This window comes from Anopheles coluzzii, chromosome 3 (assembly GCF_943734685.1).
Source record: "Anopheles coluzzii chromosome 3, AcolN3, whole genome shotgun sequence".
In the NCBI taxonomy this organism is placed as follows: Eukaryota; Metazoa; Arthropoda; class Insecta; order Diptera; family Culicidae; genus Anopheles; species Anopheles coluzzii.
The window spans coordinates 38,241,078-38,258,696 of NC_064671.1; the positions used below are offsets into that span (position 1 = coordinate 38,241,078).

Below are 17,619 nucleotides of genomic sequence, written 5' to 3' on the forward strand. Positions count from 1 at the left end.
GCAAATATGATTGTACGACAAGCTGAACGTTAACAAGCAGTTTGTCCATATTTAATTGATTGACTGCGACCAAAATGATGACGTACCGATCAAGCGTCCGGAACTGACCGTTTGTTATCTTTTTCTGTTCTGTTTATGCTCGTTATTTCCATAGCAAATTAATGTGTTTGCTTCATTTATGAAAATCAACCCATCGTTGTTTCGCCATTGGTTGGAATTTGTTTTCAGAGTAAATGCGACACACTAATGAGTTGTTTTTGTTGGATTGTTTTTAAATGAAGAGGTTCGCATGTCATAATGAAGAAAAATAATAATAAAAAAGATTGAATGGTTGTTTACAAGTGTTATTTCGCTACGCATTTTAAATTGTATTCAAAGGGCGACAGTAAAGCGTGTTCCTAGCAACATGTATTTGTTCCATTATTTTGAGTAATTGAACAAAGAAATCCACCCTCAAAATTTTTTAAAACTTATTCAAATTTGACTTCGTATCTGTATGAACATTATAAGTTCAATTCGTGTACATAACTTTTATTTTTTTCCGTAAAAGTTTTTACTTATGTTTTTTACTTAATTTATACTACATTTACTTTTTTTCAATCAAAGCGAAATTGTTCATAAATTTTTCTGTCAACAAATCGTATTACGCTTTGATTTATCAGCCTTTAAGGCAAACTGCAGCATCTTAAAAGCAAACCTTATCTTAAGAAATATAATATCTTTACGATAATTACCACTATCTGCAATCGTGCCATTCTGCCGGTCGTTGACTCGACTAACGACGCGATCAAATTTAGCAGTGGGCACGATCAATGCGCAACGATTCACGTTTACATTTTGTCTTGATGGTTTTTTAAAAGATCACGTTTTGCCGCCCTGTGCTCTCGTTGGGGAAGCCATTCTCACTAGAACCCTCTGCTCGCGGCGATTGGGTACGCATCGCTATGCGGCAGCTGTACGGACAACCTTCAAATCCTGTCGATCTCGGGCTCCATGCGACCAATAAAAATGACGATGAAACGTTTGTAATAACATGAGCCCAACACAATTATTGTGTCCTTCTGTATAAAATAAGCTGTCTGTTGTGCAGCACGCATCGTTTCACTTAGCGCACATCAACTGCCACAGTGTGATCAGTTGGATGAGCGCAACCTGCGCTTGCGCGGACAACCTGTTTGGACATTACGGCCATCGGCTAACCTTTCGCTTCCCATCTCGTTACTTGGATTAATTTGCCCGCCCCGGTCCCGGACCGGTGTCCATGCGGGTTTTATTGCGAAACACAGTAGATGTAAGAATTTTCAAGCAACATATTATTCGTCACCATTCGACTTGTGTGCGGCGCGCATCTTCTTCTGCAGAACGGTTCAATAAACGCAATTGCGAAAAGAATGTGCAGAATGTGCTGTATGTTTCCGTCCTTAGCGAACAGCAGCGGGGTAAAAAGTTACAGAAATAGATACGCTCTAGAATGAAGGCAAGAAAAGGCCAGTGATTCCATATCGAGACAGTCGTTCCAAAGGGAGATGACCGACCAGTCAGGGTTTGGTTCTGATCCCTATCCATTTCAAGTACTTCTTTGGTGTAAGTACTTTTATTATTTCTCTTGTTTGGTTTGTCACAAATTACGTACTCTCAATCAACAAGGTTGTAAACTGTTTATCAGGTGTAAAAGTAGCGATTTGCATCATCTTTAATCATTACCAACCGAATAATTTTGTCATGATTGTATAAGTTCTGTGATAATTAAACTTCATAATAAAGGTAACGTTGTTGCAAAGCATTCCTTTTTATCCCAACTTATTGACTCCCAAAACATAATCATGAAAATAATTGTACTTTTTTCAAAAAAAACCCTTCTTACCTCTAGGGGATTCAACGCAACGCAATTTTCCTTCTATTCTGTTCCTTATCCCTGACACAAGTGTATCACCTCAAGCACACCACAGCGCGAAAGCGTATTCCTTTTTTGTCCCAAAGCCAGCACCGTTAGTGGATGTTGGTTCCCTTTTCGTTTGGGTTATGGTTTGCTCTAATGAGCATTGTCTCCTCCCGCCCAGCCACGATCGGTCTACCTTTGCTCTACCCGCAAAAGGGACACTACCATAACCGTCTTTTACAAGCATTTTGTGTGTGTGTTTTGTTTGATCCCGTAAGAACTCGTTCTACGGATGTTCTTGTTCTGCTATCAGCTTTACTCGAGTCGTGCGTCGAGTTACCTTTTTTTCCCGGCCAAGGGCATCCGGATGATACGTACCGGTTAAAAACGGACTTCACGTTAAGTGTCTGCGCTGGTGGGGCGCACTGTTGCTGCTGCTGATCGCCTTCTGCCTTAAGTTTGCGAAAAGAAAACGACTAAAAAATAACATTGAAAATCACAGCTGTCTTATCGACAAACCACGCACTTCAGTTGCATCATTAAATTCCTTTCTCTCTCGACGACCAGCATAAAAGCTGCTCCGTTAGCCGACGCTACTTCCTTCGGGTTAGCTGCTACAGTTTAAAACCAGTCGCAACGCAACCATCAACCGTCTAGCCGGGATGAAAAGCTTTCGTACCTGTGAGAATTTTTTGTTCTGCTTTTCTTGCATTACCACCCTAGTTACCATTTTAGTACTTTATTCAGCAAGAAAATTTTATTGCATTTAAGACATTTTCGCTTTCGTTTTTTTTTCGGTTGAAAACGTCTCAAAAAGCTAACCTAACATTCTGTACGTTCTCTTGGGTTCATACCACTGTTAGTTAACCTTCTCACTGTCTGTCATATTCGCCCCCCCCTCCCCTCTTATTCTACATTTCTTTCGTGCTTGCACGTACGTTTAACGTTAGTACGAATCTGAGATTGCACTGCTTTAAGCGAATGAAGTGCCCATGTGTTTCACCTTTCCGATGCTGTGATAGCCTTACGTTCACCGATTCATCGCACATAATTGACCTTCAAACGTGGTCGTTTTGCACTGTTGAAATCAAAATGTGTGTGAGTGTGTTTGTGTCTTGGCGACCGGTTTAAATCGGCCAATTTTTGGGCATGGTAAATACAGTCTAATTGTTGCTGTTCCCGCTTTGAACCTGAACTTGTAACGATTTTACTGCCGCGTACGGCGCAACGTATTTATTGGTTCCTCTCCTGGTTCCCATCGCCACAGTGCCGCTGTGGAGAGCTCTTACGGCATTTCCTTGCAGCTTGAATTTCGAGACTGGTTGTTTGAATAATTCTCCCTTTTTGATTTAACCGATCGTTACTTTTCGTTATACCCGTCCCTTTTTAAAAGCTGCGACCGTAAAACAGCGACGAAAACAGGCGAAAGAAGTCGGATTTATTTCTCTCTTCGTTAACGACGCCGAACGAAGAACCGCATGACAATGCATCTCTCGTTAATGTTCCGTCTCGGGAGGATTTCATAATCCTTTTTTTTATCCCCGTCGACTTTTTGCGGTTCCGATAATGTGCCGCCGCCATTCGCTGCCGGCGAGAGGAAAACAAATTTTTATGCTGACTGCTTATTGTGCAAATGGGACACATGCAAATTTATGTGGCGAAGCGTTGTGGTATGATATAAAAATTGAAAATGAAATAGAGCACACATTCGCGGCACAGAGTTCCTTCTTACGAAAGCTTGTGCTGGGAATACGCCCGACGTGTTGGAAGATCTCGCACTCGATGTGTCGTTAGCTGGTAATGATAATAAGTATGGTTTTCCTTTAGCTAGAGAGAAAAATCGATCGACACGTTTCACATACGGTACCATACTAAACAGATTTTCAAAAAGCATCTATAGCAAATCTGTCTCAGAATGTTTGTGTGAGTGTGGCGATGTGAATTGTGAAGATGTAAATATATTGCTACAATTTCCGTGTGTGTTTGTTGATGTATCGTTCGCGTAAATGTTTGCTCGGGTATCGGCACTTTGACATTCCCACAGCTAAACAGAATGAAAACGTCGTCTGCATACATTAACCAATTTTCTTGCTCGAAGGCTCCATGATGGTCGTAGAATTGAATGTTATCAAAAAACGTACTTTTCTAGATTCAACGAAAATAAAACTTCGCTTACAGGATCTTCTGCTTGCTGCAATGTCTGATTTCCTCAGATGGTAAAGCGAACTTTCTAATCACCGTAAACCGTCGGCTACACGCAGCAAACCATTTTAATAGCTTCTGCTAAAGTGAAGAAGCATTTTAATAACGGTCCATTATCAACGTCTCGCTGGGATTGCTAGGATGTTGCTTTCAATTGGCTGTCAAAATACGCTCGCGTCACCGACATATCAACAGCAACGTCTACGACGATTCACAGCCAACGTATGCGCAAGCGAAAGCGGACGTGGGTGAACATAAAAATTCAAAACGATTGCTTTGGGTACTGTCTTTTCTTTTTTTATGGCTCTGGTGGGCCTTTCGTACTGCCGTTGGTAATCGTTGGTACTGTAGAATAGGAGAGACCTTTGGCAATCGCAAGGCTATCCGCATATTTTGTATGCTATTGTTAAAGCATCTCTGTTATTTAGAATATTTCACCAATTTGTTGCTTTTTTATGTAAACTGTCATATGTTTTGTCTTTAATGGCTATAAGTGCGTTATACATGAAAAGGCTATTCTTCAGGAATTAAAAGTCGCAATTAAACCTGTCATTAAAATATTGTCCAATTGGTCAGAGATGTTGTTACTCATGCTTTCGTGTGCCCCTTAGAAATGCATAAAATAATCCCTAATTTTTGAAAGCTGGGAAAAACATGTTTGCTATACTTTTATTACTATAAAAAACTAATTACCCTGTTCTACAGTAGATTTTCTAAAGCAGATATCTTTCGTTTGATTCACTCGTAATACGTTTGCCGTCTTGCAGATGCTTTCGCGTGCTGCTATAGAATTTTCATTTTGTCTGCAATTAAATCATAAAAGTGTGTTTTATGAGAACGATAAATTGGAACCCATTACAGCGGCTGCTTGTTGACTGTTTTTATGAAGCAATTTTCCATAGACGTTCCTATAATTCCTCAGGGCGACGGTACATTCACTTACACAGATTATACGAACAGCGCAAAACATCGACTTTATTACCATTTCCATCCATAACCATTACCATCGATAAAATCCATGTCCGTGATGTTGCTTTTGATCATAAGCTTTCATGTTTCTGATTAAATAGCTGTTGCACTGTTAATTAATAGTCTTCTTCTTAATCATAAATGAATGTTGCAAATAAATGTTTTGTGATGCATATATTTAAAACCACCAGATTTTTCTTAGTTTTTTTTTATCCCCATAAAATTGCTTTATTTAGCTCTATTTTATGAAAAAAAACAGAAGAAAGCAAGGCAATTCTTGAAACATACAATTTTTACCTCCAACTGTTCAGTGTGTTGCTTATCTTTTCTCTCGGCCGAGAGTCATAATCATTATCCAATTGCCCCATTACTATCATCTGCGCTGAGGGAGAGTTTCCCAAACGAGCTTTATATTTGCTCTGATTCAAGCTCGTTACAGCGTGATTCTTATGACCATCCACACAGTCCAACTGCTTGCTCCCGGCAGGGTAGTGAACGATAGGTTTCAAATCATTCCGAGATCGTTCAATAAAATGTTACGATTCTGACGGTTGCCCTCCCCCGATTGAGTGCTTAATCGACAGGGTAGAAAAATGATGTTCTTTACTTCCGTTCCCGCCTACCATAAGCCCGAGAAGCGTTCGGATAAATGAAATGAGATTTTAAAAGTTAACGATTATATGGAAGAAATTGCGCAACATGTTGCACGATCGTGGAAGGCACAACTCTTCTGTTCATAGGGTACGTACGAATTGCCGAAGGGTGTCGTATGTTTCAACAGTCAAATTATCATTTAGCTCAACTGCTCTAACAATGCTCAGTTTTTAGTTAAGTAGTTTTAAGACGCTTTCAATTCAAGGAATGAACGAACGTCGAACTTTGCTGCAAATCCCCAACATAAGTGAATGACCTTCAAAAGTGAAACAATTCGATACAGTAAGAAAAGAAATGCCTGATAAAGTTACGTATCCTTTTTCGTATCAAGCTGAAATAAAAAAGGTGAAACGAAAGCATCAACCTGATATATTTTATCTACACCGAAATGATGCCTTACAGCACAAAATTCTTAGCATGATATCATAGACTTCTTTTGTCATGTTTTTCTTGCAGTGTATAAAAAGTGAAAAAGATTCCCTACAAATGGGTAGAGCCTGAAAATAGCAAACTACCCTTCCTAATAGGGTTGCGTCGAGAGTCCCACAGTGCCGATACCACACATGGGCTCATAAATCAGAAAAATATATTTAATACAATTTATCTTGATATCTGTTCAACGATAGGCCGCCAGCAGAGATGGCCCGTCCGCACAACGGTGTAGTAGTTCGAAGGTTTTTCGGTTGAAATTCGTAACAGAACAAAAACCTTCCCCGTCTCGCTGTAAAGATAAATGTAATATTTTTTAAGGGTATCGTTTGGTTATTATGGGGTCGATCCGTTTCGCACCTTTTGTGCGTGTGATCGTGTCTGATTGAACGGATATCATATGTCATGGCGTAGTAAATCCCATTTATATAGCTTTATGAAGTACATAGAAGCAAGTTAAGTTTATTAAAACTTATGTTTCAACGTAATAGAAAGTTATGTTACTTGCTTTAAATTTTTAACCAAAATCAATATCGTTTTGTTCTCGTTTGCACACATCCATAATCCAATCATATGCTTACATTCTATGATTTAGCCATGGACGTAAAATTCAAAAGTAGTCAACAATGTGCATGATGTCAATATAGTTTATAAAACATGTATCTATAAACGTTTTGGCTTCATTGAATAATAACTGTTCTTACTTTTCAATAACAGTAAAGTATTCAATAAAATAATTTTTAATACAATGTAATCTCTCTAAGGTTAATCTTCAACAGATTTCAGCTTACAGAGACATTCATTTTGAAGAAAACTAATGTAGTTGTTGCTATGAAGTATCCAAGAAATCACGGGGAAAAATGGCATTATTTTTTTCAATCAATATTTCAATATTTTTGTGAACCGTCATCCAAAAATTCATCTTCGGCATTGGTCTAATGTTGTTGCACGCAACATTGTTGCTCGGAAGCATATCGCTGAGGTGGTCTATGAATGCTGCTGGCAACATTTGGAATTGACATCGTATAGCGCCAAAAAGCAGGGCAATTATCAACTCTGAGTTTATTTGTTATCATCCACCTGCTGATTAAAACGTTGAAATCATAATATATACACCAAAAACGGTACTACAAATGATTAAATTCCATATTTAGCAGATGTCAACAAAACACACACACTGCTGCTGTGTCATTTCATATGCCCCATAAACATTACCAAGGTAAATATAAAACGTTGCTAGACAAAAATCAAATTGGTTTGAATTTGATCAGCAACAAAGTTGCGCTAGGTGTCAAATCCATACATTTTGTCAGCAACATTGTTGCGCGCAACAAGATTAGACCAATGCCTTAGAGAACTTCGGCTGCCAAATGCAACTTGAAAGATATTCGCCTTAGGGAGACATTCATCTTGAAGAGAATTAAAATGTATTAAATATGACTGGACCGTGAAAATGCTCACCTCTAAGAAACAATTTATCTTGCAGAGACTACATTTTAGAGAGATTTCACTGTATTAATAATCAGTTATCAGTTAACAAATAGACTGTTTTTTCTTCTTCCATATTTTTGGTTGTGAAATCATTCACTTACTCATTGCTTCTATTGCTTTTGTGTATAGCCGTGTTGTAAGATGTAGATGATTTCAATGCCATAGGTACATCTCCGTGTCTCGCGTCCGGACATCGTCATCGAACGATCTGGCGTTACACTATGGCCTGTATGTTATTGTCAGCCGACCGTTTTCTTTCAAGTTTAAAACTGGTGCTGTTCTCATTCTATAATCCATCCCTCGTACCGGCTGCTCTAACGCAATGTGGTCAAACCACCGCTGTGTAGTAAACCACCATGCTGCTCCATTCAAAATTCGGTCAAAGTTTTTGTTCGTTTTACTCAAATTTTATCTGTTGTGTGTGTGTGTGTGTTATTTCTTTTATTTTTTTTGGCTTTCATCTCTGCCCTTGCAAGTTAGCCCCTAGTTTGTGTGTGTGTATGTGCATTTTTTTTTCTCTTAGCTCAAACTCAGGGACTGCATTAGCGTCCCGGGGCTTGTGTGAAAGACAAGACCCCACCGAGCTCGTGGTCCCGTTTAGAAACAGCTAAAAATAAACAGCCCGGCGCAACCTACACGCGGCCGGTTTGCGGTTGTCGAAACGGACACGGCCGATTGCGTGAATGGTTTCCTGTTTGGGCCGCTCCCCACACTGGTGGTGTACCTTTTTCCACTGTTGTCTAATGGTTCTGTCAGCTTTTGTGTCTCGCTTGCCGGTATTGTTTAAACATTCTTTGCGTTTCCCTGAATTTTCGTTTCCCCGCCCCGTGGCCGTACTTTTTTTTTTTGTTATAGATTTATTTGGGACTGTGTGTGCGTGTTTTTTTTTGTTTCAGCTCCTCTATTCAGCAGACTATTTGCAGCCTTACATACAACTTCCCACACTCGTTTGTTCGTTTCGAATCGTTTGTTTTATTTTCGATCTTCCGCTCTCGGGGCGTTTTGTTAAAGTTTGAAAATTAATTACACCCATGGATTCAGAAATGTGTTGGTCCATGTTCATGAATTCCTGACTGCCGAAGGCTCATTACGAAAGTAAAATAAACACGTGCAGCAGTAAACTGCCATCTATTGTTGTGTTGAAAAGTTCTAGGACACTAAAAAAAATGTGTGTCGTAGAACATTAGCTTTACGTGATTACTATAAAAAGTAGTAGTTTTTAGATATGAAACTAATAATATTTTTTGCTTTTTCTTTCAATTTCAGGTGAGCAAATGTGTTCTCTCAACAAAATCCTACCATTTGGCTTGGTTATGTGTGTAAGGAGCAGAGGTTTGTTTCGGTTTCTCGATATAGATCTGATTTGAAATATTTCATCAAATAATTGGCATTATTTAAATGTTTCTCAATTACAACATTCTTTTCTTACATCGATTTTTTTAATACCTGTAGAAAGAGATTTATATTACCAAATGCAATCATAATCGCTGCAACACAATAATAATCATTTCACGCACTACCCTGTATAATACAAACTCTAGCCAGTAGAATAGGGAGGAATTCAGATCAAAACACTTATTCTGCTCTGTTCAATTTGACGCTCACCATTTAATGTTGCCCATTTTTCATCCCTTCAATGTAACGCCCGTTACTCAATGTTACTAACCCGTGTGACTTTATCGCATCTTTTGTCATTTTGCGGCAGCACATTTTTCTTCCGTTGGACTGTGAATGCATCTAGTTTATGGTTCGCTAGGTGCGGCTGCTTAAAATTGTTTCGCCGTATTCCATCGGTGCGTTAAAATATGGACCCTTCCCAATGATGTAGATCCACCTATGATAACCTCACTGAAGTGGTGCTCTCCTTTTGCGTTCGCTTTCTTGCGTCGACACACCATCCTTAATCCGTCCAGCAGCGTGGGACGAACAGTGGGGTTAGGTAAAGGGTTGGGTACACTCCACTGAACCGTCCGATGGTTTCTAATATTTTACGTGTTAAGGCAGAATGAAAACGGCTTTGCATATTTCATTTTGCTGCTGCCGCCGCCGCCATCCCGCCCCGCTCGCTCTCGTGCTGCCGTTTGTACACGTTTTCGCCACCAAGGCCATGGATGTGAAAGCAGCCTGCCTTTCCTACGGCAACAGTGTAACCAGCAATGGTGGCATTAAAGTTCGGTGGAATCGTTTTGGCGGGTGTTGATGCGCAAATGCTAGATCGATGTGCAACCACCACCATCCTGCTGATGTTGTTCCGTGGAAGAGGTTTACCTCAAAAGCCATCACAGAAATGTTGCTGCCATGTTGCAACCGAAACAGCAAGCAAGTACTGGTATGTGTATAAGTATACCTCGTCGATGCTTACAGCCGAGAAGAATGACTCGAAGGTGAACGGAAAGGATTTCAGAGGAAGAAAAAACGGAAAGGTGCACATGAGCCAGAAGCATGACATCCTTAAAGTATTCGACATGCACGGTTGCCTTCGGTCGGTGGTGGTGCTGCTTCTGCTGCATGTTGCAGGTGAGCGACAGGCGATTTACTCATTCGAGCTCTTCGCGTGTCTGATATGCCGTATATGAAGTCACCATCATTGACAGAGGTGCTCAAAGATTATGAATGATGGTGCGCTTGGCATAGCACCGTGGCGTGGTGAATATAACGTCCCACGTTGATATGCATCATGGTCCAAGAGGAACTACAAAGAAAAGTAAGGAACACTACTCACGGATAAATGTTTTCTTACGCTCTTTGGTAATGATGCATTGCAAGATTACTCTTAAAATGTCAGGTGTAGGCTTACACAAGTTAGGAAATAGTTGAAAATATAAATCTAGAAATTGTGAGCTCACTTTTTCATGCTCAATTTAGTTTTTAGGCACTGACTATGTGAAAAACGTTCTGCTCACTTGAGCACAGTGTTAAAGATGTTCAAACTCGCTAAAGGTAGCCGTAGACTAAAGCCGGACATTTCTTCCCGTTTTATTATACCTCAAACCTCCCGGGATGACTTACATAAACAACTGCAACATATAACCTTTAGCAGATGAATGGTAACACACACACACACGTTTTCATGGTTCATTTGGCCAGCAAAATCGTTGGCACAGGTCACTGTGCTGTGGCAACTTGTAGCATATGTACTTTGTTGGCATGATTATTGGCTAGAAAAAGCGTTCTGCAAGCAGTTTCCTCTGCAGTACACTTCTCATGCAGCACACAAATGTCCGATTTCCGTCCCGTTTTATCTTTCATTAGCATGCACAATCGAGTCATGTATGTACTGTGTGTGTGGCGTCACTATTTGCTCTGGCACGGATAAACAAGTGCGGACAACGGGGTGAAACGGAAAAGGAAACAAAATGTTTGGCTTTCTTCGACATTATTCAAAAGCTCGCTTACTCGAGGCACCGAAATCTTACCTGACGCTGCCCTGTCATCTCGAGAGAGTACACACATCAGCCTGCAACACTCCTAGTAGTACACTAGGGTCATGTTTCCTGTGGGCTGGAAGTTTACAATGAAATTAAATTTATTTTAAATTGAATTTTGCTGTTTCTTAACCGTCCACCCGTGCGCGCACCGTACACCGTGAGCAAATCTGGCCAACTGGTGTGCGCTGCATAGTGTACTATTTGTTCAGTCCGATGGCACGTATCCTGGGAAAAGCCGAAGGGGAAGTGCTTTGGTGTCGTGGTTTGAGGGTTTTTGTCTGTGTGCATAGCGACACCGATGTGATTTAACTGTTTGCATGGGAGGCGCATGTTAGGCTTCGGTGGCCAGTGAGGGTTGGCCGAATGGGCCAGGCGGATATACTTGCTTGCGAATAAACAAACTACTTTTCTGTCATGAATCCCAATAGGAAGCAATATAGCATAGCGTTCATGAAATAACTTACCTCACTGCTTCACCTGCCATTCTCTGGTCTGGTCGTAACTTCTGTGTGTTGCTCGCATTCTACATATGCATAAGGGAGCAGTTTATTGCAGTCCAATCGACTTTCAGCACCATATGAAAACAGTTTTCATAGGGTAAACTAAAATCATACATGGGAATAACTGCACGACACCCTACTATCTACAGAGTTTCTTACCTATAGCTGCTTAGCATTTGAACTTTAAAATGCAACAGAAAAACATCGAAAACACATTGTTCGGATTTTGTGTTTGTTCGTTAGTTGTTTTTTTAATATTTTCGAGTTTTTGAAGAGAATAATTATAAATTGTTAAGTAAAAAAATCTCCAAACATTCGCAATCAGCATTAAATTCAATCATCAAAATGTGTTTTCGCTTTTGTTTAGGGGGTACTCATGCTCACGTTGCATGATTTATTATTCACAATGGATAACGTTATATCAACGCTCTGCTAGAATTTTCGCTAATCAATATTTACTTGGATCATTGAAGCTATGATCATACCTGGCTTAAATTCCATCCTCAAATTAACGTACTGAAGTATGTACGTGTAAAAATGATTTAGAAAATGATAGAAAGCCTCGTTCTCAAAACTGAACATGATTGATTGGCAGTCCTGCCCTCCATGGTACTCGTTACATTACGCCAGAAATGGAAATTGAGCATAAACCCGGTGCAAGAGACTGTTATTTAATTACAGCTTTATATTCATACGAAAAAGTTGCTCGCCAAAAATTAGTGTCACGGCGTCTCACCCAGGAAGAAGTCGTTGGCCTTACGAGGTGCCGAGCTTGCCTCGCCGTCGAGTCGTCTTTATACGGCCACTTTTTGCACTGATTGTCCCAGAAGACACTCTGCTCGGGTGGCGTATCTTTAAGGGAACTCTACCCTACCAGCGCAAGACACAAGGGAATGGTGAGAAGTTTATTCTCTGTCTACATAATTATAATTTCATAAAATATAGCTCCATAAATCTTCTACCTACTACGTCGCACCCATTCACAGTTGCAGCCCAGCTCATCCGCATAAGCAGCTGCGAGAGATAGGCTTTCCTTTTTCTGAAACAGCTCGGATTTCGTCCTTACAGAAACTTTTGCTCATCCTAAATCAGAGCACAAAGAGAAAGAAGGTCATGGATATGTACAGTCGGAAAGAAAGGAAAGGATAGGATTTTTCTGGTGTGGTGAGATTAACAAAAAAAGTATGTTTCAGCTATTCAGAGCCGGACTCTTCATCTGAGATGTCTGCAAAGAAGGGATGGTTATTCCAGATAGTTAAAGGTGACAGAAACACGAGAAGGTAGTAGTGCAGTCAATTGTTTGAACTCAAGTCTAAATTGAATTTTAAAACCCATATCTTTTTAATACGACCTACTTACTGTCTGATCCGTGTGTTTGAACACCGTTGCATTCGAAACACAAAAATATTAAACTCTTGGAACGGTTGCTACGAAGTGCGGCTGCTGCTATTATTACCCAGAACCCAAACTCCACCCAACACCTCAACCACGACGCCGTTGCTAAGTTGTTTGTTTTTTGGGGTCAAACGTATTTAACCATTTCGGCAAACATTCACCCGGGCTACCCCCTCCCTACCGTTGCTGTTGTTGAGTTTGGCATCGAACCCTCGAAGTTTGGATACTAATTTCGACGTCAATCAAGTACTCGAGCGAGCTGTTGAAACAATAAAAATCAATACTTTTATCGCTTTTCCACCATTAAGTTGCTCCGTCCGGCTGTTTTTCGTTCTAGGCCTTTGGGAGAACACATTATTTGGCCAGCGGGATGGGAAATCCTTCGTCGCCGGTGCTGAGGTGCTGAGGGCGACAACGAAGCAATAAAATTTGCCTCGTCATAAATTAGTTTCTCCTAGCCATCGCGTAATGTGGTGGGGGAAGGGGTGTCGATTTTTGATTGCTACTGCATTGGCATAAAACCGGGGAAACGAATGAAGGCACGAAACAATCATAACTTGCTGCGCATTCGGCCTATTTGGGAGTATTGTTTTGTGTTTTTCATGAACATTTACTTCATACTGCAATCTTAACTGCTCGTGTTATTTTTTTGGGGTTTCCTTTACTAGTGTAAGGTATACTATTGGACAAACTCAAGATTTTAGATGTACAAAAATACGTTTATATCATTGCTGTTCCTATCAACGAGTGATGCATGTTAAAAGTTAATAAACATAATTGAATTAATATGCTATTTAAGGACCTGGAATATATACAATATATCTGTAATTAGGACAGTTTATTCTCGAATATGGCGGTCTTATTCCTACCATTGCTGTTATTAAAACTAATGTTAGTTTTGTTTTAATTGAAATACTATGCAGAGATAAATTATTCCAACATTATCACATAATACAGTATGAGCAAAAAGGTACTGCAAATTGTAGTAAATGTAAACTTGCTTAAAGCAGTGTATGATAATGAAGCAGATTTATTATGATTATTTGCCCCTGAACTGAGAAATTGCATGTGCAACATGATTATGTTTGTGGTTGTAACTGACCATATCATTCAGCCAAATATTGTTCTATTTACATTCGGTGTGTGGCTTGCAAAACAAACCATGTGGGCATGTTTGCACATCTGCTTTAACTACACGGATTTTATCTTATTATGCACAAGTAAAATCCTCCTGGACACATGATTGAGATATTACTGGAAATTAAATTTGGTTTTTGTAGTCTGTATAGTTGATAGTTTATCTATATACACAATCTATATCTATTTTTTGTGATTATTGTTGTATAATAATCCATGGTCTATTTATCCATTTTAAATGCTATTCGTTGTATAAATTTAAATATACGCTATACACATTAGTTGCAATGTTAACCGCTCGTGAAGGTGAGTGTTAAGTAAATTCAACTGAAATCCAATTTTGGTTTATTTCATTTACTTTCATATTCTGCTTTACGTTAAACCGCTCGCTCCTGCGGGCTAATAATCACCAAAAACCACAAATACCAATCAAAACGGCTAAAATCTGCATCTGAAACCTGTTTCGGAACACATTTATGGCAAGGCTGACCTCGGCCCACTGTTCCAGATACAGTACAGGATCTGCGTGACAATCGAGAGCGTAAATTATGATGCTATTTGTGCATTGCAATTGCATTTTGTGGCCGAACGTCGCGTTCAACATGGGCGAGCATTGTTGAAATCTGTACGCAGTATCGCCTGATGAAATTCATCCAGAAGAATGTGGTCAGTCCCTAGGAATCAACGGTGTCTAGGTGTAGAATAATTTTCATCGTCTCGCGGTTGCTCATTGCTGATATGGAAGGAGGAAGGGAGCGTTATGGTAATAGTACGCTGATCAAACGTCTGCAATCAGTAACCGCATACATATTTCGCTTATGATAGGCATTCACGACTCAGGTGTAGTATTGTTGAACAAAATCCTGCTAATGCGTTTTGATGTTTGGCTATAAGCACGATGTGCTTCATTTGGTTGATCTCTTCGTTAGAGTAATTATTATCGGAATGAACTTGATCAACTTGGTTCGATGAATTTAATTACGTTGTTCAAGGTCGATTTGCACTTGCCAAAGCATAGTTCCAATGATAATAAAAGGTGAATTAAGTTAGACTATTTGTTATATATTTGTATCTATTTTACTTGAAGAGAAGAAATATTGAATTTAATTGTTAGATGAGGAAACAAAAAAAACTATCTCCAAAAACGAATTAGATCATTGGCCACTGAAGCACTTTTAATTGAATAAATATTTAAATAAATTAGAAGGAAATGAGGTACTTTGATTTTTTTTTTATGAAATATATAACTTTCAACGCAACAATTGCAACACATTATTCATCATCACTATCAATCTCTAGAAATACAAGCTACAATACAAACAAGCAGCAATCTGCAATGTATCATGATTTACAAAACTCTGCACCATAAAGTCTCTCACATTTCAAGAAATTCAACAAATACTTAACCACTTTCCATCGTTGCTTCAGCCAAGCTACCTCGTTACACAAACACACCATTGCAAAACCACTAGTTACTCGGCAAGAATGTGCAGCCGATAGACTTCCCTGTTGAGGTTAGGGTGGGGTTGCTCACTTTCCTCTGCTAAACGGTAAATCGCATTTCGGTCAAAAATCTTGGCCAACAAAACCCCAAAACCTTACGGTGGCTAATACCTTCGGTCAACAAACTTCTGTGCTGCAGCCAGATGCTCGGTACAGTCAATCCGGACGTTGCACCGATTTTGGGCAACCATCTAACGTCTTATTTCTTCAGCAAACAGTATGAAATAACTCTCGCTCTTGTTCCGAGCACCTCAGTCGTACTGAAAATGGATGGGTGTGTTGCAATCGAGATGCTGTTTGATTTTCGTTTCGTCTTTCTGGACGATTCTTGCATTCACTCTTCGCTTTTTGTTTTTTGTTTGTTTTGTTTGTTATAAAGGCGGGCAAATACAAAAAAAGCCTTCCTTTCGTTAGGAAATAGTTGGCAAAGAACCGGAAAATGGCAGAATAATTGAAAGCCTTTGCAGGGGTTTAAGTGAAAGCTAGCTTTAACAGCAACAGCGTTGTTTTTGTTGTTGGAGAAAAGCATTTCTGTGCATCCTTTTGGGAATCCACAAAGCTCAGAAGAATAACTTTGAACTAGTTCGGTGCGAGTTTGTTAGAGCTCGTTGTCGAGTTTCTTGCACCTGGCATCCGAAATCATCTACGTTCGGTTAAACCGCTATGCGAAATGTGCTCCCAAGGTAGTTGACGCCCAGAGAAACAGCACGCCGTACTTAAAGTTCAAAGATGTTATGCTGTGTGCATATCTTGTTAAGCATACTGGAAAAGGTTTAAAAACGAACCCATTTTACTTCGTAGCTATCTTGATTATAAACTTTATAATTTTATTTTGCTTTTTTTGTGAGCAACTGCAGGAAAAATAGTTTTTTTCAACGAGCATTCCAATCCATTGAGTGCATTGTACTGTATTTGTACCTAATTGTTTCAAAAGTTGTTTTTCACAAAATTATTTGATCCTTTTTTAACTAATTTGAATAGAGATGGCTTGGGTCGTATTGCTTACATAATTGTACTTTATTTTAAATATTTTGAATAAGGTTTTAAATCATGCCGTATTCGCAACGCAAGGATATAATACATTCATATATGCTTCGCATAAACTAGAGCTGAACCAGGAGCACAATACATAAAGCATAATATGAAAGTAATTAAAGCAATTCATTACAAGAACTAATCAGTAAATAGCAGCAAACAAGGCGAATGTTATATGAAAATGGCGCACTATTGCTTCACGTTCACAAACATTACAGCCAGTACATTGCAGCTTCCAATAACTCAACCTCTCTGTAGACAACCCATCTATCCTACCAGTTTGCTCAAATAAAATGAAACGCCCGTAATACAAATAACGAACCCAGTAAAAGCGAATCAGCCCGTGATGTGACAAAACAAATATTTAAAACATTCAAATAAACGTACCCCACGTCCGTCCACTAAGCAACAGTTTTCAGTTGCTCAATACATACGTGCGCAGTGGCACATAGCACCTTTATCCTCTTACTTGTCCGTTTTTTCGTAACGCACATGACATTCGCGTAGGGAACGACAACACATAACCAAAAAAAAAACGATTGTCCCCAAAGTTTCGTTTTGATTAATTTTGCATTTTCTTTCTTGTTTTCTTTTTTGTCTCCAATCCCAACCATCCCCGGCCATCTAATGCGCGCGTCCGAACCATCATCATCATTCCAACCGCTTCCGGTATCCTGCCGATCATCGTGTACCCCATTACCGCAGATTATCATGACGGAAAAGGAAAAAACGAAACTGGTTTCAACCGAGAAGCGAAAAGCGGACGAAAGCGAACCGGTCAAGGATTTGAAAAAGGTACGTACCACCCGTAGTAGGATGCTGCGGCTTTAGATGTGAGCTTGGTGTGTATGTGTTTCTGCTGTTGTGTTTTTTTTCTTTCCCGCTGTCTCTCACTCGGATGTTACTTTGTGTACTTTTTAAGTGAAACGTGGCCACAAAGGGATTCACCCTCAGGCCACCTAGGTATCGGTGATCGAGTGTGTTTTTTTGTGCCTTC

The 17,619-nt window shown here is 39.7% G+C and overlaps 1 protein-coding gene across 7 annotated transcripts in view; it reads left to right on the top strand.

Moving 5' to 3' along the window:
• The window catches only part of LOC120957744 (pseudouridylate synthase RPUSD2-like), a 203,896-nt gene that overhangs the window by 154,287 nt on the left and 31,990 nt on the right, over positions 1-17,619 (top strand). For all 7 annotated transcript variants that reach the window (XM_040380097.2, XM_040380093.2, XM_040380096.2 and 4 more), the window contains one exon: positions 17,328-17,417. In XM_040380097.2, the coding sequence (XP_040236031.2) occupies positions 17,328-17,417 (90 nt within the window). The remainder of the gene's footprint in view (positions 1-17,327; positions 17,418-17,619) is intronic.